Here is a 15,960-nt window from a genome sequence, read left to right on the forward strand (position 1 = left end):
AGGTTCAAATTCTATAGCTTCTACCTTACTGATGAAGTAACATGGAAATGCATCTTCTGAGGGAGGAGAGGAGTTAAGGTTTGGAAACATCTGTGGGAAATGGGCCAGAGTAGCATGGGGATGACACAAGCCAAACAGGTAATTGCACTGTGCCTAAGGGTGGGGTGAGGTCAAGAGAGAAGGCAGCTCCTCCCCGACCAGCTTGTGGTAATTTCATTTATCTTTCTTGGAGTCAAATACAGAATTATGGGGTGGGGAGAACCAAGTCCACGCTCTTGGAGGAGTAAGAATGCGAAGGTGGGAATACAGAAAAAGTGAGGAGCTTAGAAGGCAGCTTATCTGACCAGCTCACCTAAGAGCTATTTGTGACTTGCACAGAATTGAAGGGAGGGAATGAAGGCACAGATGAGGTTTCTTCGGTTTCATGCTGCTAAGATTTAAAAAAAAAATCCCTTAACTATAAACATAGCTGCTATTTGGCAGCTGGAAATTCTCAGTTGGCTGGAAGCGAGTTTCAGAACAAACTGCCAGCAAACATCCCTTTCTCTCTCCCTTCCCTTGGGCAGGGCATTTGAGCAAACAGCAGTAAAAACAAACAACTGGAGTTTATTAGTCACGTTCTTCCCTCCTTGCTTCCATTTTCACTGAAGTAGTGGGTTTTCTTCCTTAACTTTTGATGAATTATTTATGTTTATTTCATGTGAAATTGGTGTTTTGCCTGCAGGTATGTCTGTGTGAGGGTGTCAGAGCCTTTGGGGGTATGGTTGAGAGCTGCCATGTGGGTGCTAAGGATCGAACCCAGGTCCTCTGGAAGAGTAGACAGTGTTCTTAACCGCTGAGCCATCTCTCCAGCCCTAGTTTTTTTTTTAATTATTGTTATATTATTATTATTGTTATTATTTAAACAACCCAGTGTTGTCAGTGCTCACATTAAACATAATGTACTGTTGTATCTAGTCAGTTTTCTGGTAGTAGTAAGCGCCCTATTCCCTGATCCACTGAGAACTGGAGCGTTAGTGACCAATAGGAATTCTTTTACTGAGCTGGGCAGTGGTGGTGCACAATTTCAATCTTAGCACTTGGAAGGCAGAAGCAGGTGGATCTCTGTGAGTTTGAGGACAGCCTGGTCTGAGTTCCAGGACAGCCAAGGCTACACAGAGTGATCCTGTCTAGAAAAACTAAACCAACAGACCAACAACCAACCAAAAACTGAATAACAACAACAAAAAGAAGTTGGTTGTTTTTTGTTTTGTTTTGTTTTCCTGGATGACTGTATGTAGACTGTTTTATTGTCTATTCAACTTTGCTTTGTTCACTAATGGGTCCACAGTACTCAGAAGACCTACTTCTCTGTATCTTGATAAATTTTACTGAGTAAATCAAGGTCTGGACTTCCCTTACCTAACCCATGATGATCTTAATAAATAGACTTTGAACTAGGTTTTGTGAGAGCATTAAATTCTAATTGTATCAGTTATAATTTCATATTTAGATATGGTAGCTGGGGTGATGCCAATAGGGAGTTTGATGGTGATTTTTGGGAAAGGAGGTTAAAGTAAGACATAATTATTCTTTTATTTGCTGTTTATTTATTTGGAGACAGTAGCCCAGACTGGCTTCAGCCTTCCCAGTACTGGGATGACAAGCATGTAGCATAATTCCAAACAATTCATTCTTTCTGTTGTATTCAAACCAGAAGTTTATTCATGTTAAACACTCTATCACTGAGCTATGTCTAATTCTAGACTCTCTTTTTTCAGTTTATATTTTGAGACCTATTCTGCTAAATCTGCCCATGCAGGCCTTAAATTTGGGATTTTCGTGCCTCACTCAGCCTTCTGAGTACCTGGGAATATAAGTTTGTGCCACAGGCCAATTTTAATATAATTAAAAAAAACTGTTACTCTTTCAGACCAGGCTGGTCTTGAACTCACTACAATTCTCCTGCCTCAGCCTCACAAGCGCTGAGATTACAAGTGCATGCCACTACATCCAGCTGGCTCCATTCTTGAAGCTCTATAAAGTCGGGTGCTTCATTTCATTTTGTTTTGGGGAACCTTCTGTAATGGTAAAGAATTCCAAGTGAGCTTGCACAGGCTACTTCACGTGAACTGAGCTTCCTGGAGTTTAGAGTTCCTGAAGCCTGTGTTTCTCTGGGTAGTGGAAGAGGACTCCTCAACTAGCTCTGCCTCCCTATCAAAGCGAACCATCGCAGATTTCCCAGCGTGAGCTTCCACTGCGCAAAAAAGATGATTCTTGTGTTAAGAGTAAACACAGGGCGTGACGAGCTGAAGAGCGCCCTAGAAAGCTTTTTTACCCATTTTCAAATCCTTTGACTGTACTGTCCAAAACACACGAAGCCTACCACTTCGGTAACATCGAAGTACTTTTTCCTTCTTACATTTAGGAGTAACAGGACATTCAGGTGAGGCCTGGGACATTGCCTGAGGAGTGGAAGGAAAGACGAATCTGAGAGTGCCTTCTGTCAGGATCGTGCTCCGGCTAGGAGGACTTGCGAGTCTCCATCTTGTGGGGGGGTCGGATCCCTCAGGGCTCCCCGAGTCAGGTGTGTGAGGTGGCGCTGCCTTGACCCCTCTGCGTCCGGGCACCTTGTGACTGGCTCACCGCTCCTAAGGCAAAGGGCTCAAAACTCTTGAGCAACTCGCGACTGCCAACGAGGTGAGGGACACAGCCCTGGGCTCCAACCCCGTGTTTTACGATTATTGTTCTCCTGAGGCACCGCCTTCCCGCGCCCTGGCTCCGCCTGGAGGCGCGTTCTGGAGCAGCTCCGCGGCCTGTGCTTTCCTCCCCGGGAGCAAAGGTTCCCGCCTCCTCTGGCACCGCCCCCAGAATCTGCGCATGCGCCTTCGCCTCCCGGGTCGGCGTTCCACCCCTCCCTTTCCTCAAGCCTCCGGGCGCGCCGCGGGCGGGGCTTCGCGGGGGGCGGGGCCAGCGCGCCTCTGTGGGGACCCGGCCGGGATTAGTTGGTTTCGGCGAGGAGGAGGAGGAGGAGGAGGAGGAGGTGGGAGTCGCGAGCGCCGAGACAAAGCCGCGTCCCGGGGACAGGCGAGGGGAGTGGGCCCGGGGCTCGGTGACCTCTGGATCGGCTGAGGGGACTCACTCGCCGCTGCCTCGCAACAGGTCGGCCGCCGGGCGCGCGACCTCGTTCTCGCTCCGCTTCCCCGGGCCCGCGACCCCCGGGCCACTTCTGCTCCGCCAGGCCGCGGCCAGACCCCCGCTTCCATGCGGTTCGGGTCCAAAATGATGCCGGTAAGCGGGTGGGCGTGCTGGGGCCCGGAAGTGTACGGGGCTGGGGGGCCGGGTCAGCGGAGCCGGTCGAGCTCGGGGCTTCGGGGCTCTGGAGGCTCCGTCCCTCCCGGTCCCCGCGACCGTCGCGATGCTGCCCGGCAGGCAGTGCGGCAGCCCGGGCCGCTGCTCCAAACTTTGCCTCTCGGATGAGACCTTTGAGGGTCTTGTTTTGAAGGTCAAGAGCCGGGGAACCTTGTTCTTAGCCTATTTCTTTTAATTGTTTTAACGCTTGAAAAGGCTTGCCTTTCTTTTTCTTTCTGCCAGTTTTTTTTTTAACTTGAATTTCGATCTGATGTCGGCGATAGCAGCCAAGTCACCCTATCTATATCTCGTTGTGGAAACAGGTTTTAGTAAATGCAGTCTTGAAAGTTTTAGTTCGGAGGAAAACTTCTGTGCCTCGCTCCCCCAGCTTTTTCTGCAAGATCTCTAAGAAAGATGAGTAAATTCTTTTGGCATCTGACTTAGCCAGCGTCGCAGGTGAATTGCAGGTTGGGCTGAGGTGTTTCCAAAAAGTCCCCTTTCCTTAGCGAGCACAGGATCTGGCTGGTTATGGTGGCTTCTGCAGCCCTGTGTTTATTTCCTCGTGGGTGCTGTATTTGTTTTCTCTCAGACAGGATTAATCGCAATCAATTTAAGTCCTTTTTAAAAATAATCTTTATATATTCTTTGAAAATGTCACGTATTTTAGTCATATCATCACTTGTTTAAGAAAACAAAACGATAAAAACTTAAAACAACCTTTTTTTTGCTTTTGTAAAATCCAAGAAATATATTGTTAAAATTTGTGTCTGAATGTTCTGTTTTGTGTTTGTAATTACTCATGCAGAATATACTCTATTGTCTCTTTGCCCCTTTGTGCCCTGGAGGGTGTTCCTAAATTTTTCTACGTTGGACACATACATAATTGGTTATTTGGGTTTACATGGCTTGGGATGGTTACTATTGCTAAGAGTCAAGAAATTTTGTATTAGCATTTTGTAACTTGTGGTTTAGTCTGGTTTAGTCCAGTTTGTAACTTCTGGCTTATTAAGTTAGGGCTGTGATGTGAATATCTTAAAATACATACCTTGATTATGATAGACTGTTTTATACCTTGATTATGATAGACTGTTTTGTTAACGTTTTTTATTCCTGTGCTTTTATTTCACTGTTGGGGAAAAAAAACTTTTGCAGATTGCCATCGGCTTTCCCTGAACAGAAAAAGGGAAAGAATAGGTTTTTTTTTTTTTTTTTTTTTTTTTTTTTGTTGTTGTTGTTGCAGGATGATTTCCCAAAAGATCCATTTAATATCAATGTGCCCTTTGTTTCTTGTTTTATGTAGGAATGTTTTTCTCCAAACTACATAGCAGATTATCAGAGTTCTTGTAAAAAGTTATGAGTCTTGGGACTAAAGTCACTTAAGCAAGTAGAGTGGCTTTGACTGCTTTTCTGATGTCAGAGTAGACTTTTAATAGAAGAGGCGTAGTGTGCATGCAAGCTTTGAAATTCGATGCCCTTTGGAATGTTGCATAGCATTAAGCGATCCCAGATGTTTTAAGAAAAAAATTGTCTCTAATCTTCATCATCTGTATCTTGGGGGGCGTTTAGAATGCCAATTCTTAGGGTGGTTTGAAAGATTGGAATCACCCTTTAAGAAGGAAGGGATTAATACAGTGCCTGGCTTGGAATAGGTGCTAAATAAAACTCCTGAATTAGGGATTAAACGTGAGATTCTTAGTCTGTGATAACAATATGATACATTTTCATTTAGCATCCTGGTGTTCTTTTTACAAGAGATTCATTTATGTATGACTCTGCCACGTGTGTGCCTGGTGCCCACAGAGGTCAAAAGAGATCATCAGATCCCCTGGAAAATAAGTTATGAATGGTCTTGAGTGGCTGTGTAGGTGTGGGAATTGAACCCAGGACCTCTATAAGAATAACAAGTTCTCCTAATGGCTAAGCTATCATTCCAGCACCCAAGCCGAATGTTGTATATGCTTTTATACTTGTGTGTTATAAGGGTACTCGAAAATAAAACTTCTGTGTGTGTGGTGCTTGGAATCCAATCCAGGGCCTTGTATACACTAGACCAGCGCTCTGTCACTGAGCTGTAAAGCCCTTACAAGTACGTTTTGGTTCTTTGGGGTAGGATCTTGCTGTGCAGTACCTGGCTGGTGTGGTGCCTACTCTGCAGCCCAGGCTGCCCTGTAGCTCACAGCAGTCCTCCCGCAACAGCGTCTGGAGTGCTGGGGTAACAGACATGGGCTATCCCAGCACTGGCTTAAAGCCATTTTCTTAAATGCGCTCTTCTTGAGCGTTTACTATGCTTGGAGTTGTCGTCTAGTATGAGTAAGGCTTTGTTCTGTTCTGTTATTACTTTGGAAAAACTAACCCGTTTATCAGGAAAAGCACCATATGAACTGAGAAGGCGGGCATTCAGAACGCACAGCAGTCTCCTTGATGGCTCCTTTTAAATGTAAAATATACGTAATTTACCATTTTCAAATGTAGTTCTGTGGCACTGAGTACATTCCTTAGTTTGCTTTGGAAGGCATTTTTGAGTTCTACTGAATTATATTAAATGCATATGAGCAAATGGTAGCCATGTATTTTGTTACCAAATAGTGCAGACTCAAGTGGTTCTCCTTTATGTGGCCCATGATGTGATAATTGGCTACAAACCCAGGAGCAAAGATGCGTTTTAGTAGTGTGACTAGAAATAAGTAGAGAGTCGCAGTGGGGCTAATGATAGGGTATTGTGACATGGGGACGATGGCCACTCTTGTTTTCAGATACCTGCCATGGCTAGCATCTCTTTTCTGTGGTATCTGCACCACTTAGTGAGGGGAACTGACTTCGTGGTCCACACCTTACCTTCATTTACCAAGGGTTATTTGTGCTTGGAGAGAGCGGCTTGTTAGTGTTCCATTCGTTGTAATTGATTTTCAAATGGAGGCAATTATCCAAAACAGAAATTCTCACCCACTTGAAAATCACACTAGATCTCTTTTATGTATTGCTTTCACTTGGTGAATTGTTATATTCCAACAAAAATATGTTTTTTTTGAAAGAGCTTACATTTGCTGCTCTTTTCAGAAAACAGCTTCATGAGAATTTCTGTTCGTATCTGCTATTTATATGGCAAGTTAAAAAGCCAACATTACCTGTGGAAAACCCCACCCCACAGAAGGCCAGAGGGCTTGAATTTGCCTGTATGGGAGCGAGCAGTTGGCATACTGGTGTAGACAGTGGGCTGTGCTGCCCTAGATTGTCTGCCAGTGTCTTGTACACAGTGTGGCTATTGTGAGTGAGGAACCGAACGTGAAAAGATGATTTCATTTTAATTACGATTAAATGGCCGTGTGTTCCTGGTGGTGACTGTCCTGCATGTGCAATCAAACCGGATGTCATCATGCCATATGTAATGTTTCCCAGACACGACAGCTTGTTTTGAAAGCTCAGTTTACCTGGCTGTGGTTTAGTTTTAAGTGTGTGCCCTGTTCTCTGTCGGTGCTGCAGGGGCATAGTGAGGCGGAGCTGGTTGGCAGTGCTGGAATCCAAAATCCGATCCTTTGAGCGTCCGGCGTTAGGTGCAGCACCTTGGTTATCTCAGGGACTCCTTTAGCACTGGGACACGTGGTCAGCAGCTTTTCTGTTTCTGTAGTTTCGCTTTGTGCAAAGCCTGACTTCTGTTTAAACACGGTGTTTTTAAAAGTCCAGTTTTATTTGCCAAGATTTTCCAAGCTGAAATTGCATTTTTTTTTTTCGAGTTACAGATGTGCAGCATTGGGCCTGTGTGGTTATGCTGTGCTCTGAAAGAATTCCTTCTAGCCAAATAGGAATACAAGAAGGTGGCATATGTTGGTTTCATTCCACATCGAAGCCTGGGGTAGAAACGGGTTCCTGCCTCTAGAGAGCTGGGATTCTCAAAGGCTGTTGAATCATCCGTTTTTAAAAATGTGCAAAAAAAAAAAAATCTCACATTTCCTGTGTTTCAGTTTTGTGGCCTTGCGATTTCAGTTATATTACATGTGAAACCCATTTGAAATGTTCTGTTCTGTTTGTTTGTTTGTTTGTTTGTTTGTTTGTTTTTCCTTTCAGGGAAGTCAGACTTAGTATAAAGAAATGTAAACGAGTATGTGCTGCCCCATGTTTTAAAAGTTCAAGTGAATTAGCTTATCTGGAAGGGGCCTTGGAAGGTCATTCTTAACTCTTCTAGGAAGAGCTAGTGGGCCCCTCTGCCTCAGACAATGAGGACTTTCTGCACTGGAGCTGTTAAGGAATACTGTTTCTTGCCCCTTATCTCTTGGTGATCTACTGCAGTGTGGCACTCCTCAAAAAGGTTTCTAAAAACTGTCTTAGCACCAAGCCCTTGTGAAGTCTACAGATAAACCAGGTTTGCTTCAGTTCACGCGGGATGACTGCGTAGCAGTGCATGCTGGTCTGATACCTTCATGTGCTATAAACCTCTCCCTAGATTTTTCCACTAACGAGTGTCTCAAAGAATAAGAGGCATAAGACGTAAGAGCTTAGGAATCCAGAGTGTTCTTTTCAGAGTATGCCACTTAATCAAGCCAAACACTAAATACTGGGCTTTGATACATTTAGGTACATTTTTCTCTAATCAGTTAGAATGAGAACATGTAGATAAAATGACCACATTTGAAATGTATTCTTAGTTGGAGTGGTAAATAAGACTTAAGATTCTGCATCTATATTGAATGTGGAAGTTTTGGTTACAGGAGCTCTTTAGGAAAGCAGGAAGCACGAAGGAGGCAGCATTATTAGAATATTAAATACTAGGCCAGGTGGTGGTGGGTCTCACCTTTAATTCCAGCAATCAGAAGGCAGAAAGGCATATTTATCTCTGTGAGTTCGAGGTCAGCCTGGTGTACAGAGTGAGTTCCAGGACAGCCAGGGCATACAGAGAAACCGGTCTGGAAAAAACCAAAAATACTAAATACTGTTTTATCGGAGAAATGCAAAATCTTAGTTGTGGGTAAGAAACATAGCAAGTTATATATTTTGGTTCTGATAGCTTTTTTTCTATGTAAAATAATTTAAAAGATGTTTTCTTTAAATTATAGTAGCACCAAATTGTCAATGATCAGTTGACTGATCGAAACAACTGGGCTTCTGAAACACGGTAGTTGCTTTCTTAGGAAATTTTAATATCGTGTGTGTGTGTGGGGGGGGGTAAGTGTTAATATATGTGCATATGAACGCAGGTGCCTGTGGAGGCCAGAGGTACCAACCAGATCCCTCGGAGCTTAGAAATTTAGACAAATTTCAAACAGGTCAAGGAAAAGCCCTACAGGAATGTAGTGTTATAGCAAATGCAATAAACAATTATAAAGTATCAATTTAAGCTACTGGTGATAATAAAAATGATGGCCAGGGCACTTGACTGATCTCCCACTGTGGGACCAACTGTTTGAAACCCTGGAGTTGGAGGTGGGTTGAAGAGGTGTGGAAAACCTAACTCCCCTGCAGGTCCAACAGAAGGCCTCTATTTAGAGCTCCTTTGCCTAACACAGCCCAGTAACCTAGAGAGAGCCCAGAAGCTAATCTCCTTGGTACACAGCAGAGTTGATCTTTCTGCTCTTATCCAACAGAATTTGAAACTCAAAGTTGTTTCAGTAGTTTGCTCCTGAGCATTCTACTGAAGTGAGATTCGAACTAGCTTTTTGCAAGTTCTTGCTCTGTTCAAGCTTGCAAGCTCATAGCTTGGATATTTCTGAACGTTGCAGAGCAAACACTTGGAATGTTATTTTGGCTGATGGCTAATGATAACTTCAAGTATTGCTCTTCAGAGGCTAGAGAGAAGACTCAGTGGTTAAGGGCACTTGCTCTTGCAAGGAACTGGAATTGGCTTCTCAGCACCCAAGTTGGATGGTTCAGAACATCTTCTGCCCTGGGGATCCAACACTCACTTCTGACCTCCGCAGGGACCACACCTATGGTATATACTCTCTCACACACATATACACACATACATAAAAATCTTAAAGAGTTCTCTCCAGAATGTAACTAACTTTTGAAGTAGAAAAACAGATTGAGAACATTGGTTGATTTCTTACCAAGTTCCCAGTGAAAGGGAGGTGGCTACTTGCTCCTCAGTAAAGGGAATATTGCAGCGACCTTTGAAACAATTCCCCTACCTCTGTGGAGTGTGCCTCAGATCTTTCTCATTCACAGAGAGGGGGAAGGGGCTTAATAATTGTGAAGGATGTCTAATAAAGCTGCAGTGGTACTTGTAAACAGGGTTTGAAGGAGATGGTGGTGAAAACAAAACAAACAGAGGATGGAATACGGGTACTAGGAAATGTTAAAGATGGAAACTGAAATAGCTGGACTCACTTGACAACCATTTCCAGTTGGTTGGATGGTGCAAAAGAACTGAAGAAGTGTGGAGATAGTGGGGTAGGGCTTCTTTGGCACACTCAGGACCATATGGTGAACCCAGTGTCAGGGCTGATTGGGATGGAATCCTAATTGGCCTCTTTAGTTTTCTTCATGATGGCTGTTTGGGGCCAGCCCATACTCAGTACGTGTTAAGTGAATGTCTGCAGTGTTTCAGGCTCCTTTCTGAGTCTTGTGGATTCAAAACAGGACAACTGTCAGGAAGACTACCTTTCATGGATCTTGTAGAGGTGGGGACAAATGCAAAAGGAAGTAATGGCCTTAGGTGGGATTTAAGTTAGGTTCCAGTAGCTGCTTTGTAGTTGAGTAGTCCAGAACTGACATTTGTACTGGATCTGCGTGTCAGGAAGCAAAGGGCCAACAGTTCAAACAGGCAGAATCCCTATGTCTGGGGCAGAGACTTATTATCATGAAGCATGGGAAACCAGCTAGACCAGAGCTCTGAGGGCGGGAGAGAGCAGCAGGAAGTAAGGTAGAGAGCTGGCAGCATGGAGCCTTTCTGCGGAATGACAGACACTTGAGAGCAGGATGCTGAGAGTTGGCGTGATACGATGACTGGGAAGGCTCGTTCCATGGAGAAAGGATTCTAGGGGTGCCGTGTGGAAGGGTTGGAGAAGGGTGTAAGAACACTGTGAGAAGTAGACAAAATGCCTTGCCACACCAATGGCCCAGCTGATGGTACAAACAGTTTGTAGAATCAAAGTTTACCACTTGTTCTCTTCGCCTGCTTCAGATGACATTGAAAGGAGAAATAATAGATTTCCTAGGGTTCGGAATCAGAACAAGGTGGGAATCAAGCTATTTACCTGCTATTCATTTCCTCACTTCTCGTTCTGTATTGGGGATTGTGCATGCAGTCCACAGCACTCGGTCTTAAAACGGTAACAAACCCCATGATTATTTATTTTAAAAATGTATTTTGTCTCTGTGTATGTCCGTTTAACATGCCTAGTGCCCGTGGAGAGCAGAAGAGGGTGTCAGATCCACCAGGATTGGAGTTACAGATGATTGTGAGCCACAGGGTGGGTCCTCTGAAGAACAGTCACCCCTCCAGCCTCATGACTTTTTCTCACTTTTGAGATAGATCTCCACAATAGGTTTCCCACGCTAGCTTGAATGTGTGCTGTGGCGCATGCGGGAAGACCTTGCATTTCCAATCCTCTTTTCTCAACCTTCCAGATACACAGTGTTTGTAGTCTACCAGGCCCAGCTCAGGTTTTAATTAATGAAGTGTTCACATTAGCATGCCCCCACAACCTTGTAAGTGCTTTAGAAAGCTTTGGACCACGTAGCTGTGTTACTCTAGCAGCTTTAGAGCCTAACTACTCTATGACCTCCCCTATGCCCCGAAATCAGTGCTGTTTTCATATTCCTAACAGATGCAAAGTAGGCAGAGACCTAAGGCAATCAAGTCAAGCTGACTTTAATTTTAGAAACTGTTTCTTTATGTTTTCTCCATCACACTAACTGTAGATGATGACCACTAGTCTGTGAGATGCAGGGCATTTTTGATGAATGTGTTTATTTTATGAAGTAGGGACACTATTTTGAACAAAAGATTACTTTTAGTCTCTTATTTGGTATGTGTAAATGTGCAGTTGTGCATGCCACAGTACACATGTGGACATCAGAGGACAACTCTCAGGGGAGAAGGTTTTCTCCTGCAGTGGGCTCTGGGGATGCAGCTTGGCTGTGAGGCATACACAGCCAGCACTTACCTGTTGGGCTGTCTCGCTGGCGTCCAACACTGTCCTTTAAAGGTATCTGGGGTCTTTGGTTGGTGTTGCTTTGTAGAGCCAGAGGCACAGGCATTTACCCTCCTTCTTTCCTGAGTTTCCCTTCAGCCTTTGGTCAGTATGCACCGAGCCTCTTACTCCAGTCTCTCTCTCTCTCTCTCTCTCTCTCTCTCTCTCTCTCTCTCTCTCTTTCCCTTCCTCCCTCTTTCCCTCCTTCCCTCCCTCCCTCCTTCCCTCCTTCCCTCCTTCCCTTCTTTCCTCCCTCAGGAACAGGGCTGTGCAATGTTCACCTTGTCATTAGTTTTGTTCCAGTCTATACAAACTTGTGTCTTCCTTGTGGTCTTTCTGAACAACAGTTTTTCCCTCTCCATGATTCTTCAAGATAGTCCTCTAATATAGCACAATAAACTCCTTAGCCAGATACCAAGTTTCTTTGTTACCCAGCCCAATGAAATTAAGCCTTGTTGTATCAAGGATACCTACAGGAAGGTATCAAAAGATTCAACACATGGGGGGGTTGGGGATTTAGCTCAGTGGTAGAGCGCTTGCCTAGCAAGCGCAAGGCCCTGGGTTCGGTCCCCAGCTCCGAAAAAAAGAAAAGAAAAAAAAAAAAAAGATTCAACACACGGACATGAGCATTTAAGGAGAGCATCTGGCCATACTTACTGCCATCTGCATGCTCCTGAGGAATCTCTTCAGGGTGCTGTGGGCTGTCCATTGGGTGTTTGCTTTTTCTCTTGCTCACAGGACTTTGGGTGTTTGCTTTTCCTCTTGCTCACAGGACCTCAGCTGTGCCCTTTTTTATCTTGCCGTCCATAGCTAGCTCTATTCCTTTGGACTTTGCCATCTTACTGTGTGAAAGGAAAAATGAAATATTTAATGCTACCTTCATGTAAAACAAGTCACGTATGTAATAAAGTAGCATTGCCCACTTCAGGGGAGAGCACAACAACATTAATCTTACAGAGTAGTTGCAGATAGGAAGAATTTATTAAATACCTATTTTTCTCCTTTAATCTATTTGTGATTATGACAGCTACTGAAAGCTGAGTGAGCTGGAGGGACATTGCTCTGGATGAAGTATTTGAACTTTGACCGGATTCAGTTTAAGTATAGTTGAAAAGGTTTTTAACTTTGTCTCCAAATAGGCACAGTTGTATCCCTTTCATTTGAGACATTGTCTCCTCTCGCTTTGAAGGAGCTCACTTTGAAGAAATGCTGTGCTATGGGTAAACGTTTTCTGAGGCACACGTACTGACCACCAGGTTCTAGCCTCCTGTCACTGTTCTCATCTTCTGTGGAGTCTCGCATCTCTGACGTGGGACTGTTAGTTCACTCGGACAGAAACAGGTTGGGCAGTCGCTGTGTGCAGGGGCTGAGTAAACTCAGTGGGATGTAGTAAGAGTGGCTGACAGGCAAAGAGAAATTTACTCTGCGGCAGTTGGGGTTTGTGTAGGAGCAGCTAGAGGAGGTTTTATGTCTGAGTTAGTCTGCAGTTGTAGGGATGGCTTCAACATGAGCAGGGCCTGCTGGTAAGCTGTTCCAGACGAGAGGAGAGGAGAGTGTGGATTTTAGATTTCTTATTTGGTGACTTAAAACTATTACTGTGGAACACATCATTTAATAGAAGTTTTAGGGTCCCCCCTTTATATGTAACCCAGACTGGCCATGGAACTTTGGATGATCCTTGTGCCTCAATGTTTTAGGTGCTGAGATTATAGGTGTGAGCTACCATACCCAGCTAAGCTTTAAGCACATAGCACCCCTGATCAAACTAACCAACCAACCAACCAACCAACCAACCAACCAACCAAGAAACAATTCCAGAATCTGAAATCTTAAATGTGGACAAGAGGTCACAAGTAGAATATTTCACATCTAATCTCATGTGAAGAGTAGCAGTTAAAAATGCAACCTTTATTAAAGCTGCATGTATTAGGTGTATGTATTATGTATGTATTAGGTATGACACATGAATTTATGTTCATACTTCAGTCTCCTTCATAAGATTTTTATGAGTATTTGCAAATGCCCCAAAATACAGAGACAAAGTTAATTCTGGAACATTTGTAGTCCTAAGCCTTTTGGGTAAGGAATATTCACTCTTTATTTCTATAATTGCATTGGAATTATCTGAAATCGGAACATGCAAAACTGTTCTAATGACTTCCCCAGCAATAAAGCCTGTACTTCTTATCCCATAAAAACATTTTATTATTTTTATGTGTATGGGTGTTTTGCCTACATATATGTCTGAGTACCGTGCGTGTACGGTACCCATAGAAGTGCGAAGCAAACTGGGACTGGAGTTACAGACAGTTGTGAGCCACCATACCAGTGCTGGGGATTGAATCAGGGTGTTCTGGAAGAGCAGCCAGTGCTCTTAATCGCTGAGCCGTCTCTCCAGCCCTACACTTCTTATTCTTGATCTTCCACAGTTCAGCTGTGTGATATTACTTTCCATTCTGCCCCAAAGAAGGCAGTTTTTCATCCCTGTATTCCTGTTGCTTGAACTGTGACTGCATGATAACCGTACATGTTAATGAGTGCATGGTTTGGAGGCACTGAGGCTAGCAAGGGGTTGGGGTTAAGGGGCAGGCAGGCAGGCAGGCAGACAGACAGACAGACAGACAGACAGACAGGGGCTAGCTTCCTTTGAGTGACTTGACTTTGAAGAGAACCATGCTGAAAGATGACTAGAGAAGCAGCTGTAAATCTGCTCAGATATAGGAAAGGTTATCTGACATGACAGCCAAGACAGGGCTCTTTGCTTATAAATACTTTTTCCTGTATAATCCCGTTTTGCTTTAATTAAAATAGCCACATTTTGCCAGATAGTGACGGCAATGCCTTTAATCCTAGCACTTGGGAGGCAGAGGCAGGTAGATCTCTGGTTTTGAGGCCAGCCTGGTCTACAGAGTGAGTTCCAGGACAGCCAGAGCTACACAGAGAAACCCTATCTCGAAAACAAAACAAACCAAGAAATCAAACCAAAACAATCACAACAAAAACAAACCCACACAATTTATTGCTCAACCCCTCCATGTGGATTGTCTTAGAAAATGATAGTCTACATAGTATGGAATGAGTGCCAGCATAGTTTATGTATGATTAACTTTCTCACAGAATATTGTTCACATTGATATGTGTGTTACTAGCCAATTCTAACTTCTTATAAGTGGCCTAAGAAATAGTTGATAATGCAAAAAAAATCATTGGCTATGATTTTGTGATTTTGTTTTTAATAACTCAGATTTGACTGATCAAGACTGATGGACTTAAAAGTATGCCAGGATACAAGTGTATTTAGTGGGCACAAGGAGTTTTAATATGATTGAGTCCTAATAGAATTCTAATAGAAGATTGGTAGAATTCATAGCAATTTTCAACATGACAGCCCAGAGTAGACTCTAGGTAGGAGGAAGCCCAGCAAACATCTTGGGGGCTGTTGTGAGGAGTGGTCCTTGTAGAACTGTATTACAGCTGGAGTGTCCTCAGGGAGGGTGGGAAGGGACTAAAGAGAAGTGTGCATGGGGCTCCTGAAGAAGGTTCCACATCCACTGAGACCTATATGCTGCCTTGTCAGAGATTGGGTGAATCCTACACTGGTTCATGCAGAGGCTGGACAGAGCATACCTGCATGAGGAAGCCAGCTGACACTTATACTTCCTGCCAGCAGTGTGACCACAGGAGCAGGAGGCTGACTGGAATGGTCTGATCTTTTGAAACCTCTTCAAGTGTTGCATAGCTGTGGTTGGGCTAAAACAACCCAGGCTCTGACATATGATAGACCCTTGTTCTGCCCCTGAGCAATACCACAGTCCTTAATGTTATTTTGTAATTAAAAAATTCAATATTATTGTCTGTGTATGATATACAGACAGATGCACACATGGACATACACTGGCACATGCACAGACACGTACACGAGTGACAGCTTTGTGGATATAGTGTTTCCTTTCCCTCTTTATGTATGTATACTCTGGGTCTCAAATTCAGGAAATCAGGCTTGTGTTGTGACTTATCCACTGGAGCATCTCATTGGCCTGTTATTTCTTAGGTCCTCTCTGCGGGAATTGGGAGGAAGGGTCCTTGGGTAATAAAGTGCTTGCCGTGAAAGTGTCGAATGTGAATATGGGCCCTCAGTATCCACATAAAAGCCAGGCTTGGCAACGCCTGATGTCAGCCTCTGACCTCCATGGACACTCCCGTGTGCACATGCATGGATGCACACATAGACGATCCTTACTGAGTCAAAGTGTATGGAAAGGTTATTTTTGCAGGGCCAGGTAAAAAGGAGCTTTGTGGTATTGTTCCCCAGAGAGCAGTCTGGGGCTTTGAGTGAGTACAACAAAATATGAACTGGAGGGACAATTCACATCTGTTCTTCACAGAAGCATAGGAAACCTGTCTGCTTTCCTCTAAACCCACCACTAGCTTACTAGCCTAGCAGCTTTGTGGGAAGTTTCTTATGTGTTGGCGATTTTGAGGAGGATTTTTGTTCTTTTCT

The 15,960-nt window shown here is 44.0% G+C and overlaps 1 protein-coding gene across 2 annotated transcripts in view; it reads left to right on the forward strand.

Moving 5' to 3' along the window:
- Positions 1-2,991: 2,991 nt before the first annotated feature.
- Positions 2,992-15,960, forward strand: part of Tp53bp2 (tumor protein p53 binding protein, 2) — a 56,662-nt gene continuing 43,693 nt past the window's right edge. The window contains exon 1 of one of the 2 annotated variants that reach the window (XM_039091490.2): positions 2,992-3,270. In XM_039091490.2, coding sequence (XP_038947418.1) covers positions 3,244-3,270 — 27 coding nt within the window. In that variant the 5' untranslated portion in view covers positions 2,992-3,243. The remainder of the gene's footprint in view (positions 3,271-15,960) is intronic. The other variant, NM_001427417.1, reaches the window with a different exon arrangement.

Source organism: Rattus norvegicus, chromosome 13, assembly GCF_036323735.1.
Source record: "Rattus norvegicus strain BN/NHsdMcwi chromosome 13, GRCr8, whole genome shotgun sequence".
Lineage (NCBI taxonomy): Eukaryota > Metazoa > Chordata > Mammalia > Rodentia > Muridae > Rattus > Rattus norvegicus.